The following is a 17940-nucleotide window of genomic DNA, read 5'->3' as shown; positions in this document are numbered from 1 at the left end:
GGAGATTTCCATGGAAACATATTTGAAAGGATACAAACAGGCTTGTGTTGTTTGAGTGCTGTCCAACAAAGGAAATAGGTATTTTAAAGGTGAAGTCCCTATTTCATTTTTCAGTATTCTTACACTGTAGTTCATGAAATTGAAAATCCCTAACAGTGTGTCAGAAAAATTATTCTGTTGCATGGTTATATGGCTAAGCAAGCACAGGTAAAATTGGTAAAAAAGCACCATGGAAATATTTAGCTCTTGACTAGCAGCCAGTTAGGGAGCAAGGGAAGCTTGAAAAGGTCAAGAGAGCCTGTCTGTTTACTTGCCGCCTTCTAGAAGAACCTCCTCCTTTATACCAAGCTTCTTCAAGACAGCTGCAGATACTGCAAACAACGCTCACTATATTGTACCTTTGTGAGCAGCAGTTGCCTGTTCTCTCTTAGGAGCTTCACATGTCTAGCAGAGCAGTGTGCTACATTGACTGCTTCAAGGTTGCTGTGAAAGCCTTGCATAGGACCCTCTTATTCCTCTCTCCAGGGGTAGAAGAATGGAGCAGTGGAAGGTGGTGCATCTGGTGCTCAACCTGGCTGAGATCCATGGATTGCCATCCCTCTTCTTGGTCTTTTGCTTTCATACAGTTACTTGGTCTTGGGTCTGCCCCCAGGGGGGTGGCTCCCAGTGGTATAATGCTGAATACTCCTGCTATGACAGCTGGAATTGAAGTGCATGAAACATATTTTCCGGGTAGCCACAAAAATGTGTGTTTGTAAGTTTGGTACTTTGGGGATGTGTTCTCCGCTGGTAGAGCAAGGGTTGGCCAGCAACATGGGGGCTGTGCCAGCAGCCTGGCTCAGCCTGCTGGGAAAATGAGGTGTTAAATACCAACCATGGTGCATTAAACACCATCCAACTTGTAGAGTGAAGACAGAGAACCTTGAAGAAGACCCAGAAAATAAAGAGAGAACTGTGGGAGGACTGTATGAGGAGAAGCTGTACGACCATAATACAAACTGGTTATGTAAAAATGCAAACAGTGGACACAAACATGTACCTGGAACTAGAGCAAAGCAAGTCTGGACTGTCGTCACCTCAGAAAAGCAGCACAGAACCTTTCAGTGTGGATGAAAGGGTGGTATCAGGCTTGCATTAGTGGCATCTGTTATCACATACACAGCCTTTGGCTTTGGGAACTTGTGTTTTGGGTTTTTTCTCATTAAAAATGGTTGCAATTTCACTTAAATTTTTATTTTTTATTATCTTACATATCAGAATGTATACATATCAGAATGAGGTAACTAAAGCTCTCCTCTGTTAAGCATTGCTTTCTTTTGAAATAGTATTATAAAACACTGTTTGTGAGAATAGGAGTGTGTTGATATTAGATTTTTTTTTTTTAATTGAGAATTGGATCCTTTTTGGTGGAACTGTAAGTAGGCTTATTTTCTGCTTATCAAGCTGGTAAAGAAACTGAGATCAAAGGGTCCAAGGTTTCTGGATGAAAATTAAATACTAGTGAACAATAGAAATTATGTTATGTTTGAATAAAAAGATCCCCATAAAACTAGGCATCGTTATTCAATGATTAGTACCCCCAACCTTACATTTCAAAGGGACTGGTAAAATCATGCAAAATTGAAAATTTACTGCTTTATTATGTTTCAGAATTCAGTGACAGCTAATGAATGATTAAGTAGGAATTTTGGTTTATATGGTCATCTAATTGCATGATATTTGCATGCTATGTAATAAGTTTCCTAACAATTCAAAGACTTAAAATCACAGCAAACACACAGATGGTTTTTTCTCATTTCTGAAGTTGCTTGGGGAGAGTTGTGAGTTTAGTGAATTTAAAATTGTAACCAAATATCAAAAATTGTTACAAATGTATAAAATATGTTAAGTGCCAGAATGTAGGAGGGTTTAATTTGGTGTACATTGCAGAGCTGGTAGGACTGTCCTGCGTTAGTTTCCTGTGGCACCATGCTGTTAATGGATGGATCAGCAATGCTTTATAAAGATGCTGCGCTACAGGATCGTTCGTTTTCCATTAATGTGCCATCAGGAACAGGTAAAATGGCTTTACTTAGAGATTAGCCCAATCTTTGCAGCTGTTTAGGATGGACAGGAAGGAGGGATGGGTTAGGCCACTGACAACTAGGTGGCAGCCAGATAGCCTTTTTGAGGTTCATGCCTGGTGCTCATGATGATAGCCTTGTAAGGAGCATATTTCTCTACTCTCCTTAGCTCTCTGAGCATGGCTTCTCTGTTTCTAAAATACTGGTGCTAGAACTGACATGTATTCTGGAGGTCCATTTGCCTTGTGTGCTGAAGGAACAGGCCAGAGAGAAAGGAGGCCCCCTTGCACAGCCTGTGTTGATGATATTCTGAGAAGTGAGGAGATAACCTGGGAGAAGCTTTCATCAGTAATCTCCAGCAGTAACGACTGTTGCCTCCAGCAAAATTTTAAGCACTGGAAATATTCTACCAATAATACCATCCAAGTGTCCATGCTGCTAGGGCTCCAAACCTTTAATTTTTGGTAGCCACTATTACAAGCACCATTTACCTCTCTTTCCTAGTTTGAATGTCCTTAAATCATGTATTGCCTGTTACTGGATAGTACTGAACATTTAAGCAAGGCTGGGCATTTTGAGTGCAAAGAGTTAGTTCATTTTGCTCTCTGGCATACACACCAGAATATTGTGTTCATATTTGGGGATGCTGAGTAGGTTACTGAAACAGAAAAATAGATTGATAGACAGAAAAATAGATCAAGGTATAATGATTGTGTAGGACAGACTGAAGAATAACATATAAAATCTCTTTATTAGAGAGAAAATATTTACTCACAATCTTCTTTTCTCTCGGTGAGTACCTTATGGTGGGGTAAAAATGAATTCCTTTCTGAACTGGAGCATTTAGTTGCCTTCTATTACAGATATGTGGCTCTATCTACTTACCAGGTTTAGGACCATATTAAAAATGTTTTCGACAGAACCAAGAACTATTGTTAAAATTTGCACTGCTTCTTAAGTTTCCACTCAGCTTCAGGTAGAACAGTTTTTTGTTGTGAAAGTGGGTAGTTTTATCCATGTCTTTGCGCCTAGGGGAGCTCTTGACTAAGCTTCTTCATATCGCTGGTTAGTTCCAAGGCTGAATCTAGCTCCTGTGAGATGCTGTCTCACAACCTGAAACAATAAATTTTGAGGGGAAGGTAAAAGGAATTGCCATCTGAGGAATCCCAGCAACAGGGGACATGGCTGAAAGATGAGCGTTTAGCACGTCAGTCTTAGGTCCCTGTTTGCGGGCAGAGTCAGCTGTGGCTTTTGACGGTGCGTTAACAAACTCCTGGGCAGGAATCATGTCTTAGTGCAGGATTTTTTTCTGTCAATTTGTTCTTCAGTATGACAAAACTTCTTCATGATCTATGGCAAGCCCATTGCCAGTCCTCAGAAGTCTCCTTGGGTAAACAAGATTCATCCTGCACTGTTATCTTCATGCTAGCAACTATAGATGGTCTTTTGAAAAGGAAGCATGAGCTGTTGTGAGTTCACATTTATAGTTGGTGTTTCTGGCATATATTCTCTTCTCTTGTTTTAATTCTCCAAGTTTTTCTGATGCAAGTAGCTCTCAGACTACAAGAACCATTAAACTTCTGAAAAAATGCAACAGAATGCTGAGTAGAATAATGAAAATATGTTTGTGTCCTTGAACCTGTTAATGCTGACAGGCTGATTGAAATTAAGTTCCTTTTCTTGCTTTAAAAATACTTGATTATTATGAATGATTGTAAAAGCTGATACATTTTAAATGTTAACTATGAACTTCAACTAACAATACTTATAAAAACTACGCAGGGTCTGCTAACTCAACTTTATTATGTAGATCTTCTTTCTTGAAGTTGTGGGTATTATTCCATGCCAATATATCTGCATGTTTGTATGTTAAGGGAGGGAGGCAATGCAGGTGGGTGGCTGACATGGTTACAGTGTATCTTTTTGTGTAATCAAAGAGCTCATCTCCTTCTTTCCTTTATTGCAGTTTCACATCCTTGAATGTCCCTCTGTTTCTTGAAGATGAAGAAAATGATTACATGCTTCTTTCTGCTATTTGGACACAGTCTGCTTTCCATTGTCTCTGTCATGGCAAAAGATCTCCCTGGAGGACGTTTCAGCCAAAGAAGGGATGTTAGCTCGCAATCTCTACTAGGTAAGTTACAAAAAAGCCCAAGAGACCAAAACCCAAACAGCATCACCAAAAGGCATCTCAAATACAAATGATAAAAGGCATGAGCAGCTGGCCAAACCTTGGCTGAGTTAGTTTATAATAAAAAGGCGATTGCCATTTGCAAGCCGGAATGTGAGAAAGTTTGTTGACCGGTTAGTAGCCGTTGAAAGAAGGTGTTTACTTTTGAGGTTCTAGATCTACTTTGTGTAAGTGATATTAAATAAATGTTTGCTACAGGACTGTTTGGCAAAAACATCTTATTTTCACTGTTCGGAGAAAATACATATTGGTCCATCAAGGTTCTGTCAAAGCTGCCTTTTACCATGCCAGCGAGTTTTAGCTGTCTGTATGTATGTGCTGTGCATAAGGATGATTGAATGGAAATCAGTGGCTATTGAAATGAGGCTTGTCATTGCATTACTTGATGCTAATCCCTTCATTTTGTCCAGTTAATTGTATTTATAATGAGTAGATCATTTTTCCTCTTTTGCCAAAAACCTGAGGACAGGATCTAGCAGTTTTATCTTGTGTCTGTCATATTTTAAAAAATAAGGTTCATCTCTCTTGTTGATCGTTAGTCAGTTTGCTGGTGAACTTTTTCATCTTCTAACAGTTCATGACTTACAGTAATTTTCTTTTGCTCATTGTTTAAGGTAATTGTCAGATTATGAAAATATAGCATGGATGGGGTTTGGACATGGCCTGTCATTAGGGATTCCCGATACACATCAATCTAATCAGATAATTCTCTCCAGCTGCTGGGAGATGTTAAGTGGCCTGCCTCCCTGTAAAGGTCACCTAATTTAGATGAACATGAGGAATGTGAAGTGTCCTGCAGAAGATATATTGGGAAGAAAGAAGAAAGCAAGCCAGAACATGGAAGAATGGGTGACAGAAAGGGGACCACCAAGTGAAAATCTTCCCCAAACAAAATGTAATCCTTTAAATATGTAACATTCCATAAAATGCCATTTGCAATCTGTCCTTTGTTAATTTAAGAACATTGGTTTTCAGTTCCTGTAGAACAAATTTAAGCCAGGTCACAACAGATTTCTTTCTTTTTTATCTTTCTCAAAGCCAATAGAAGTGGTCTTGAGATTCTTGGGGTTCTGCAACTGAAGGCTGACAACCACAGCTCTGGAGAACTAGTCCACCAAAAAACATGGATGTGGAACAGCAAAGAGAAAACCCACATTTACACCTTACTTAGCAAGACTCTCAAACTTTCTAAAATCCTAAATTCCAAAATGTGATTAAATAGTAGTCCCTCCTGAATATTTTAGGGTCCCCATCAAATACCCTAATCTAAAGTTCAACTTTAAGTAATAAATTACCTGTCTCGCTAGAAAATGAACACAATAGCAAGGTGTTATGTGGAGAAACTAAAAGGTTTCACATTTCTCGGTTTGCCTTTTTTTCCCTGTGGTTCTTTAAAATTGCTTTTATAACCTTTTCTTCCTATTTTAAATAATGGAAAATATATGAAAAGAATTAGCAGTCGATACAAATAAAAATTTAGAGATTAAGTTATTTCTTTCTTCTTTCAAAAGCCAAGCAATTCCTGCATTTGGAAAATTCTGGATCCCTGTTCAGTTTGGCATGCGCAGGATGCAAACAGTTCTGGCAGCTCTGGCTGAAAGAACCTTTTCAAGACATTAAATGATGCAAGAAACTTGGGACATTCTCTGGTCCAGCCCATAAAAGTACGTGGCAGTTTGGAGTCAGACTCTTGGGCCTTGCATTCTGTTACAATAAATTAGGTCACCTGCTTCAGATTCAGCAGTGCATATAAACAGTGGCATGGTTAAAACGTGCCTCTCTGTAAAGAACAGAATGTGTAAAATGCATGCCACTCTGCTGGAAAGCTGTAGTGTTCCTTAAATGACATGAAAAAGAATGGGGCCAAACGGTGTTCTCAGTGACATGAAGTCTATTGACTTAATAAAAACACTCCAGAACTACAGCAATTTAACAGGAATTAAAAGCTGTCCCATTCTGTATAATAAGTATAATATAAATAGTAGTGGTGATGACAATTGCTGCTGTTGTGGAAAGACTTGGCAGGCAAAAGTGAGCAATATAGCTGCAAAGAACCAACAGATACCTGGAAAAGTAACAAAAGTTTAGGTTGGGGTTTGGGGTTTTTTGGGTGGAGGTCTTTATGTTTTTAGGACTAAAATGAAGGATTTTGCCTTGTAAATATTAGTAGCATTAAAATAATTTTATTCCTTTTTTTTTTTTTTTTTTTTTTCATTTTGCCAACGTTTAAAACAAAAGTGTACTGTTGTGGTAACTATTTACTGGTAAAATACTAGTAGTGTCTATGTACAGAAGTAAAACTCCTTGCTCCAGGAAGCTGACAATGTAAACAGGCAAAATGGGATGAATGAAAAATCCTGTGGGATTGTCCACATAGTGATAAAAGTACTGTGAGACCCAGCTTTAGGAGGATTTACTTTTTTGGCAGCCATGCACTAATACTTCATAGATTTATTAATTGTCTTGTTAGGGCTAATAGCCTATATGTTTTAATGAAGGTTTCAGAAGGAATGAGCTATGTCTTTCTATGTTTTTCTTATCCCTAGTTTTTTTGCTAAACCTGAATGCATGTTTTTGTTTAGCAAATCCTTGCATTGCTTGTTGTTTTTTAAAATTATTATTCCTATAGCTAATAATTTCCATTAAAGATCTGAAAGTTTTGTGCAAGGCTCAATTGGACATAAAGTTTTTAGAACTCTCTCTGTGTGGGCCTTGGAAGGCAAACTGTTTTGCAGGTTTTTCTTTCTTGAAACACTGACTCAAACTTCAAAGTATTTAAACTTGTCAATTGTGCCAACTTAATTAAGTTGGTTAACATCTTCTTACATCTTTCTTGTAGCATATTAGTTGTAGAACACGTGTAGTTGCTTTAGAGGTAGAAAATACACATGTATTTCTTGTAATAACAGAATTTGTGTTAATTGCTGGAAAATATTGCTTTTAATGTATATGTATTTATGTTTTAAATTATCATTTCCATAGTCCTGCAAGATATTGTGAAATAACAGAAAGAAACAGGATGGTACATTTGTCTTTACTGTAGCAGAAGGCAGTTGCCTTTCCCCTTATATGACTTGTGAACTGAATTTTGCCTTCTCTTTCCCCTCGTCAGTTTGATCCTAAGTATCCCGATTCCTTAAAGGAAATTAATCTTTTGGTTTAGAATCTTGTCTTTTAAAGACTTTATCAGAGCTCTGAAGAGTTTTTACTTAGCTCTCTGACAAAATCATTGCTCCTGCTGAGCACAGCTGCTTTTTTAGATTATACACAGATCACTGAAAGCACAGTTTGCCAGTTTAGCATAGCTTTTTGGATACTAAAGAAAAGCAGTAATGGAAATATAGTGCTACATGGTTATAAAGATAAAATTAAGTCTGTTACATTAGCTCATTTCTTTCAAATACAACTGGAATAGACTTATGCACCTAAACAGACTGATGGAGAGCCGTGTCAGTTGTCCAGAGTGGTGATTTCCACACTGTGATTTCAAGGCCACAGTCAGAGATCCACAGCACCTTTCAGCAGGTTCTATATTCAGAAACAACACGTGCCCAGTCCTTGCAAGATATAGCTTTTTTTGGTGTTTGATGTTGTGGGTGGTTTTGGTAGCACAGATGTGGGATTTATGCCCTGCTGCATCTTAATCATTTATTGTAAAACAAAGCAAAATTTCAACAGTGTGGAAAAAACACAAGATTATTATTTTTTTTTTTTTTCTTGGTGAACTCTGTTCTTGTAAACTGAGCATGTATTTTATGTCACATGGGCATGTTTCTTTGGAAAGCTCTGAAGTGCATGCATGGGAATAATTGAATAAGCTGTAGAATAATATTCTAAGCAATAACATTCCTTCTGTTCTTTAGGAATATAAAATGTGCACCTACCTGGTTTTAAAAAGAACTATTTATGTGAGGAGAAAAGCTAATTTAGGGTGCATTAATTTAGATGCTACAAGATCCCAGAAGAAAGAAACTACAAGAGATTAACTGGTGCTGCACAAAATTGAATGGGGAATGGAGGCCAAGAAGGAAATGTACTTGGCTCTTGTTCAGTAGAAACTGCTGCTAAACACAAATGTCCCCATCTGTGTTAAATTGTATTTTGCAACAAAATATATAATAATTTATTTCTTCATTTTATAAATATCATTCCACTAATATGAAGAGAACTAATATGAAGTACACATAGTGCTTACTAAATTTATGAATCACTCACTACAGTCAGTTAAACTTATTCCAAACATTCTTGTATCCAAGCCAGCTCTTAAACTTGTGTATTTGTAACTTCGAGGCTCAAGAACATCATCAGGTTAACCATTCTGGGTTACATTTTAGCCGCAAAGAAAAGGGGAAAATATGTGTCAATAATGAGTCTGGTCATGATAACAACTACATTACGTGTTTGACGTATAATGCTGGTATAGTATTTGGGGAGATCAAAACTATCCTAGGCAATAAAGGTAGGAAGAGGTTGCAAATTACATCTTTTGAATTATCATGTATTTAGCCAAAATATAAGCAAAATCCTAACCAAACTTTTATGAGGATATAAGATAATAAAATGTATCAATTTGGACTCTCTCTGATCAAAACATAAAATTGCCATATAAACAGAGGTGTAACATTTGGAAAGAGAAAGTGCAAAGCATTTTACAGTGTGTGAAATCACCTGTTTCTTCCTTCAGAGTTGTGTAGGTACATCTTACAATCGTGCCTCAACACGTTATTAGCAATTGTGTGCTTTGCTTCCCAGTAGTGATTGTGTCAATGGCTGAGATGTCTCCCATGGACTTTATAACAAGCCTTGAAACTTGGCGCTTTCATCTTAATCTCTCAGGTATCGGCTTCTCCCCTGCAATAATTGTTGTCCGTCATCTACCTGGCTGAGGTCTAAAACAGCAGCAGGAAGGTGGCACTTGCTCAGACCACCCCAGTCTTCCAGTTTCAGGGTTTAGTTCGCAGTGGGAGACCCTCTCTCTGTGGTGCTGAGGCTGTGCCTTCCCAGCCCTAGCAGGGGTCCCGGAGTCCGAGAAGGTGGGATCTGAATGGCAATCGCATCCCTGCCTGGCTATTTGTTCCTTGCAAAAGCTGTTATTCCTTAAGCAGGCCCAACTAACGAGCCATGAGGGCTATCTGGGACTGTAACAGACCCCAGGGGTTTGTGTCCTATTCTGAGTACACTCATCTGCAGCCAATTATCATGGAGATCAGAAAGTTTGGATTTTGGTTTGTGTTAGCAATTTTTAGCCGCATGACAACATTATGCTTGCCAACTGTCATATTTAGTATTCACTATTAATTTTCAATTCATGTATTAAAATAGCATTCACTTTCAAGCTGCTTAAAGGGAAATTCAGTAATTAATGTTATATGGGATATAATTCTATTTCTAGCAGCACAAGACGTGTTATTGTATTTATTTAATTTGTATTTCCTCTAATAAAGCTTTTTCTTCTCTTTCCTCTTTCCTGTTTTCTCTCTAGTCTTTGTTTTCTTATTATCTTTTCCTGCCAATTTCCCCCCCCCCCCTTTTATTTTTTTTTTTTAAAGAGATTTTTAAATTTTCCACAAAAAGGAAAGAACATCTGCTGGTACAGAAAAAACAGTGTCATGTACTGAACTGCAAATGCTCTCTGTATTTCTGAAATTGTTTGTTACAACCCCCACAAATTACTGTGAAATACCATTTCTGTTTGAAAAAGTTTGCCTTGACAATAATTCACTGATTAAAATTGCAAACTTTTTTATTTGTATGTTCTCAACAATCTCAAAGTCTCCTCTGTGTATTTTGTCTTGAAGGACCTCAGGCCAAAAGAAAGAACACCAAACGTTCAAAAGTATGATGGTTTTGACTTCATTGTGAGTACTTTAGCTTAATAATTAAAAAAGCACATATGTGCAAAATTAACTTGAAAGTCTTGGAAACAGCATTTACATAACTTAAAGAACATCTCATTTTATAGGCACAAGTGGGTAATCAGACACTATTGTGAATGAAGACAACGTGCCTTTAAGTTGCTGTGGAAGCTAGAAGACACTATCTACTTATTTAGAGTACTGCTGAAATGGTAGAACTAATGGTTTGTCAGTGGGAATGATGCCCCATATATTTTGGGGAGCAGGGGGAAATGGTGTATGGCACTATCCCATGGTGCGGTTTCTGAAACTACTCTGGAAAAGAGTATAATACTTAAACTGTTACCAATGTATAGAAATATGTGGTTTCAGATCAGCTGATTAATGAGTAATGTTGAGGTTGCTAATAGCTTGCCTGTAAACAAAGACATGGATGACTTTTAGAAAAACAAAAAAAAAGCATGGATAGGAGTTTTTAAAACATTAAGCTAATGTCCTGAAAGCAGAACAGCGCAAACTCATTCAGGTCACATTTTTTCACTTAATTTTCTACGCTGCTACTGCTATTTTCTGTTATTATTTACTTTTTCTATCTGTTCCTTCTGTAATAATTTCTGTTCCGTTGCAACAGTGCCCCAGGTAGCTCAGGCAAAATGAGAGTTTCAGATCTTTGAGGAGAAAGATATGAAGATCATCTTCTCCCATGCAATCACCCTTTTTTGTGTTGGTTGTGATTTGTTGTTTTACAGATGTGTGCAGGGAAAGACAGTCAGTCACAGGCAGAGTCAATGCCTCCAGGCTGTCTGTGAGAACTGGGTTCAAAGTAGTTTTAACTGTGTGTACTACAAGGTTTCTCCATCATGGCTCAGAAAATTCCTTGTCTCTCGCGGGTGTGAGCTATGCTTAGCTGAGAGCACGTAACATTTGTTTCTGTCAGGAAACAGTTGGTAGATGTTGATGCTTCTGGGACTGGACTGGGGATATCAAGATGCTTAATCCCTCTGTCCGGGTCTTTTTCTGCCCACAAGGGAAAGCAACCCACTCCTCAGTCCTCCTGACCATTAAAGCAGGTTTGACTCCTGTCAGAAGACCCGACAGTTTCCATCTCAGAACAGCTGAAATATATGAAAAAAACTAAGGAACCTGAGAGTATCCCCACACCATACTTCAGCTTCATGCCAGAGACAGAACCAGTCTAAAGAAATGGAGACATAGTAGGAGTCAGTTTTGGGACTCTGGAATTGGAGGGACTTCTTATTAATAATGACCTTCTTGTTTTGGAAAGGATGACAGGGAAGGAATAGAAATAGTGAGGTGAAATGACAACAAGGTAACGGACTCTCCTGGCGTGACTGATAATGAAGCATTTGCATGTGGTAAGAAATGGAAATCTCTGGACAAGAGCATCCTGCTGTACAGTTGTCCCAGAAATTTTGGAAGTTCAGAAAAGGTTTTTTCAGAGGCAATAAAGAAATGTCTGAAGGCTGTGTTGCATTTGAGATTGTTCCAGAGGAAGAAGTATGTAAGGAGGAACGGGTGAGCTGCCAAACTCATAATGAGTCTTTGGGTTAGGGCCAGACGCCTGTGAGTTTGGGGAAAGGTTCAGAGCAAGGATGGGGCCAGGGAGTATGGGGGCAGGTCTTGGACCCAGGGTCTGTCCCAGAGCTGGCAAGAGCTGGTGTCACCTGCAGAACCAAGTGCAGCACATACATGTGCCAGGAAAGGGTTACTGAGCAGTTTCTAACATTTACTTCCAGAACTAGGTAGGATTATATCTGAAATGTACCGTACTATCCTTTGTCCTTCTTGGAAGGTAACTTGCACAAAACGTCTTACTAGAGCCAAGAAGCGCTTGGAATTAGTGCTATTCTTCATTTAGTCTTGGCAACAACCACAAAATGCGTTTTTCAAAAGCAACATTACATTTACTGCTATGTACTTCGTGCTTGATCTTTGCAAATGAAGCTACTGTGGTTTCCTAGAAGGTATATATAGGTAATATGTAAGTATGTGTTTCTTCCCATCTGAGCATTTTGCTCCTGCTATATTTATGAATTAATTGCAAATTTAAGTATTCTTTACTTGTATGATTGTATGGCAATAAAATTAAACCTTCTTGATGAACTACGAAATCCTTTGGAAATATCTGAGAATCTGTCAAATCCAATCTTTTTGGCTGGATATTTAGCTAGGGAAAACCTGAATTCTGGACTTTAAGAACAAATATTTGACACCCAGCAAGTTCATACACTTTGGAACAAAATTGTTAGGAGTTATACTGCGATTTATAAGGAAAGAAGTTGTAAAGAAAAGAGAGGCCAGTAAGGTTGAGGACTAGAGGGAAAATGAAATAACAAAATGGCAAAGAAAGAAGAGGAATTTAGGAAAGAGTTTTATAATGTGCTAGCCAGGAGAACAGTTTTCTCCTCTTTTATTTAATTTTTCTGTTACTCAAAAGATAGAATGTAAAAATAAACCTGGTGTTATTGCTGGCATTGTCACAGCACGTGTAATTTTTTGTATATACATTACTGTAGAGTTAGCTAAGAAACAATATATTGAGTCTCAACATTGCCACTAATGCATTGCCTGTTTAGGCAATAATTTTTCTATTATCTCATATTTTCTTAACTGATCTCATCCTTCTTTTTTGCTTAAATTGTCTTACTCTATAACAAACATCTTAATGGAACTAGTATTTACTTGTTATAAATTACTTTTTCAATGTCTTAACTTCGCTGCAGTGTTTACCAAGTTGAGCTAACCTCCTTTTGCTTTGCATAAAGCAATATCATTCTTCAACATTTATCCATTCTCATATATTAGGATAAAGACCTACATAACCAAATAAGTAATATCAAAGTTAAAAAAAAAAAAAAAAAGGAATAAGGAGTCATAAAGATGTAGGACAACAACAGAAAATAACTAACTCATTTTTAAACAATTAATCTTATCAAGGGAGCTGGCTTGCAAAAACTTTTGGAAAATCACCATCTAAAACTTTGGTCCTTTTCATGTGTTTAGTTTGAATGTCCCAAAATGGAATTGTTTCAGGAAATTAAACAGTGCTAAGGGACATTCTTGGGCATTGGGACTCCACCATTATTGTTGCTGTTAAATTGCTGGAGTTCTCTGGCCTGCAGTGATTAGCACTCCCCCAGCAGTCCCTGTGCATGGTTCAGAGGCTGCAAGAGGGCTGGGATTATTCCCAATAGGCAGCTTGCATACAGCCATTCTGTTTTAGTGTGAAGGTGAGTTTAATACTGTGGATGCAAGCCAGCTGGCCTCTGAGCTTAGCTTGTATCTTAGACTGCTCTCTGGCACTGAGACCAGTGGTATAAAATGGCCTGCTTCTGTACTACTAAATACGCTGAGCTTACAAGAGTGGTTGAATCCACATTGCATATTAGGATGAGTCCCTGGCTCATGCTACTTCCCATATCATGCCTGAGGATTGCTTGAGAAAATGTTAATTGTCCTAAGATGAACAATACCAGGAACTAGTCTAATGATTTAACAGCCTAGAGATAGTCAGTTCCAATGCTCAGGAAAACTCCCTGGCAGCGCTTTAGTTATATTAAGGCAATGTAGCATTAGTTAGATATAAGCTGAGAGGGTACAAACACTCTCAGATAGAGACCCTGGGTGGGTGAGCAAAGTCAAAGCAGCGTGAACTTCATCAAAGCCAAAGTAGGGGTTCAGGCTTGAGCGTAATTTGCTTTGAGAAAGGAGTAGAAGAAAACCTGCAGGGATCAGATAAAATAACTTAATAGAACTTTCAGATCTAGAGGAAATTAAGATGCTCAATGTGAAATATTCTTTTGAGCTTTGTTTTATGTATCTCTCAGTAATTGATTCCCAGCTGGGTTCTTCCAAGTAGAACTGAAATGTCCTTGTGTTGTTAACTTTGCAAAGGTAGCATCGCTGTAACTGTTATTGACAGACAAACTGCATATTGATTGGAGGAGGAGAACATACTGACTTGACCTTTCCTTCCTTTGCCTTGTCTGTCCTTGTCTTGCATCTCCTGGCCTTGCCTTTGGATAATACAGCTCACAGTGAGAGGGTTTTTTTAACTTTTGTGTTGGCAATACAAAACCTCTGCTGACTTAGAAGCAGGTTTATGGATGAGTAGCTCTTTTCAATGAGCATGTCACTTTTCATAAGAAGAGTGGAAGGGAATTACTCTTGGGTACGAGGATGTTTGCCAAGTTGTGAGAAATGTCCTTGTTCAAAATGAGAGCTGGTAACAGGAAGAGGTTATAGTTTACAGGGCAAGTGCAAAAACATGCAACTGCTAAAAAGGTATCACTGAAAGTTTATCTGAGGGGATGAGTGTTCAGATCTGTTAGTCATTACTGATTGCCACTCCTCAAAATACCACCCAGCTGAAGTTTTACTTAGTAAATTAGTTACGTTTTATTTTTCATGGATCTCAGCTAAATCAACTTTAATAATTACAAGGTCATTTTGTATACATTTCAATTTGGAAATGTTTGGTATTTCTATAGATGTAGTTTTGCTAATGAAAGTAGTTTTGAAATATACTGTGTTACATTCAGCCCAACAGTTTTTTCTTAAGTAATTTAGCACAATGGGGTGTGTTTCTAGTAGTACTGTCTACTAATGCCGTCCAGGTTTTTTCCCAACAAGATTCATGCCTGACTTCAAAATACATAAGTGAGTCTTGTCAGACTGGGATCCAAATCGTTATATTCAGATGAAAAGGACTCAATACCATGGCTCTAGTTTTGACTTGTTTTAAGGAAAATAAAATAGCAGTCATTTTACCCTTCTCCCTTCTCTGTCCTTCCCCTCACATACACAGACATATTCTTAGGGGTTTTTTTCTGAAATTATCTTTCTTTCCCCTTGCTCTGCTCCCACAAATAATATCTTAGCATTATCTTTGTATTAGAACTGTGCTGGAATATTTCATCTTATATGAGTAAAAATAATTAATAATTAGATATACCACTAAGATAATAAGATGGAAAGTAGTTGTCAGGATATCTGTATCCCATTAGAACTGGAATTTTGTTTCTGCTCAATTTGGCTTGCATTCAACGTCCTCCGATTTTGAAAGACTAAGCAACCCTAGCATATTCCTATGCTTATGAATAAAGCCATATTGTAGGCTGTGCATGAATAAATCCAGGCAGTCATTTTTATTGTCATCAAAGAGCATTTTTATTCTATGCCCACAAATATTCTTGGTAATCTATGAAAGAGGCCTCTGAGTTAACAAGTGAGAACAGGCAGCTTTCTCACCCCTTGCCTTGGCAGAAGTACATGATTAGCATTCATCAGCAGTCACAAGTGGACTCATGTAAAGGCTTGCCTACAGACAGATGTTTTTCCAATTGAGTCTTTGATTGGCCCACTTGTACTTGTGCAGTATGACATGACCTTTAATTACACAGTCAAATACTACGTTTCCACCGAGCATTTGCCTCATTCAGTGCACAAGACGGATGAGAGCGCACTGGGAATTGAATTGGGTTGGGAAATAAGGGAGGTTACTGATTAGGGGTCTCTCAACTTAGTGAAATGAGCATTCTTGCCATGTTTAATCTTTCAAGCCAGGCAGACAAATGGGCAACTAGTTACTTCACAGGTCTGTTCATAACCATGGGAACGGAAGAACAGGAGCAGACATGCTGACTGAAGCCACAGGTCTACCTAACATGGTGTCCTGTCTCTGACAGCAGTCAAAATGTGATGCATATGAAAATGTTTAAGGACAAGACAATAGTACCTTAAGGCATCCCCCCAACTGCCATGCTTTTTTGGCTCAGGGTTTTCCTAATCTGGAGGGATCTTTAATGTCAGTATTGAACCTCAGCTGATTTCTCTTCACCAGCATCCCGTTAAGCCCTTTAAAGCCCTTTAATCTTTTGCTTTATGCTGCCTTCTGCAGCAAGGCTCACAGCTCACCTCTCCCTGCTTGTCTTAAGCCTGTCATGTGAATGGTCAGTCCCTGTCCATTCTCATCATGCAACTCATGCATATGTCTCATATTCTTTCAAAAAAAGGTTGCTAAGCAGAAGCCAGAGGATATACCCAGGGTCCCAGGAGGCTTGTAGCATGCCCAGAAGGCAGCCAGCCTTCACTTCGGCTGTTATCTGTGGTAGCTTGGCCTGCCTGCCTGTGCAATTGTCAGATATAGACACACTGTGTGGTATTTCTGCTTCACTGGAAAAAAAAAGACTGCTGATGGGTGGAAAGTGTATGAGTGGTCTTTTGGCCAGGTTGAGTGCCACTGTAGACAGCAGGATTTTCTCTCTGATGCAGCTACAGAATTTCTGTGTGATGCTGAGGTAGTCCAAGATGAGACTTTTCCCAGATGTCCATTAATTATGCATTTGAAATCATGGGGTTTGATTTGCAGAAGTGCTGAGCAGTCACAGCTGCAGTTGACGTCATTGAGAGCTGTACTTTGTACATGCAAAGTGCTGCTTAATGCCAAGTTCCCTGAAAAATCAGTCCCTTCACATCTTGTATCAGCCACTGCAATTAACAGATGCTTTTGACCCAAATTTCTTTGTGTTCTGTTTTCCCTTTTTGTAATGGAGGACTGATTCCACCCTGCCTCACTGGAGTGTCCAATTTCTAAATTCTCAGGGACCACCACAAAAAGAAGCACAGTGCAGCCTGTTCAAATAGTAACTATGTAATTCAGAGGGCACTTCCAGCCTGTGTGGGGTTTGAGCTTAAAATCTCAACAACAGTGACAAAACAGGGTACAGCACAAGTATCTACCCATTCCACTGCCATTGGTCATGCTGGGCACTGATTTCCCTCCAAAAAATAAATAATCTACTGATCATTTAACAGACAGCTTTTCTTACTTACTTGAGGCTGAATTTATATTGCCCAAGTAGCCCTAGTTCTGACATCTCCTATTTTTCCTGTATTTTCCCAGTGTTTGTCTTTGTTTAGACAGCATGTTTGAGACATCGGGTCAACCTGAACCAGTTTGCATTTTGAAATTATTGTAAAGTATTTTTGTTTGCATTTTGCCTTCCAGAAAATACTTGCAACAACAAACGCCTGGACCTCGTCTTCATCATTGACAGCTCTCGCAGTGTACGTCCTTATGACTTTGAAAAAGTAAAGGAGTTCATTTTAACCATCTTGCAGTTCCTGGACATCAGTACTGATGCCACCCGCGTAGGTCTGATTCAGTATGGCAGCACAGTCAAACATGAGTTTTCACTGAAGACATTCAGGAGGAAGCAGGATATTGAAAGAGCAGTGAAGCGGATGATGCACCTGGCAACTGGCACTATGACTGGACTGGCTATTCAGTATGCAATGAACATTGCATTTTCAGAATCAGAAGGAGCTCGACCTCTGAAGCAGAATGTGCCCCGAATTATCATGATAGTGACCGATGGGAGACCTCAGGATCCAGTGGCAGAGATTGCCACGAAAGCACGTAACTCAGGAATCCTGATTTTTGCCATTGGAGTGGGAAGAGTAGATATGAACACGCTGAAGTCCATTGGGAGTGAACCGCATGAAGAGCATGTGTTCCTGGTTGCTAATTTCAGTCAGATTGAAACACTGACATCTGCCTTCCAGACTAAACTTTGTGGTAAGGTTTTTATCTATGGATCTGAATGCACAGATGAAAGTAAAACACAGGGGGGAAACCTATGCATTATATATTTATTTTTTTTTAACATGGAAGCTTATCTGTCAGAATATATATATTGAAAAAAGGGAGACCAGCCAGACAACATTCAGAACAGCAGTCATACATATGGGGAAAAACGTACTCTACTGCTAAATGCCATAAAATATGATCTGATTCCTGGTGGTCATG

General features: G+C 38.7%; 1 protein-coding gene across 5 annotated transcripts in view; it reads left to right on the top strand.

The window, feature by feature from the left end:
* MATN2 (matrilin 2) overlaps positions 1 to 17940 on the top strand; it is a 77611-nt gene that overhangs the window by 6507 nt on the left and 53164 nt on the right. For all 5 annotated transcript variants that reach the window (XM_037379845.1, XM_037379849.1, XM_037379846.1 and 2 more), the window contains exons 2-3: positions 4030 to 4197; positions 17140 to 17709. In XM_037379845.1, the coding sequence (XP_037235742.1) occupies positions 4044 to 4197; positions 17140 to 17709 (724 nt within the window). In that variant the 5' untranslated portion in view covers positions 4030 to 4043. The remainder of the gene's footprint in view (positions 1 to 4029; positions 4198 to 17139; positions 17710 to 17940) is intronic.

Source organism: Falco rusticolus, chromosome 3 (assembly GCF_015220075.1).
Source record: "Falco rusticolus isolate bFalRus1 chromosome 3, bFalRus1.pri, whole genome shotgun sequence".
Classification (NCBI taxonomy): Eukaryota; Metazoa; Chordata; class Aves; order Falconiformes; family Falconidae; genus Falco; species Falco rusticolus.
This window is presented reverse-complemented; position numbering and strand designations above follow the sequence as displayed.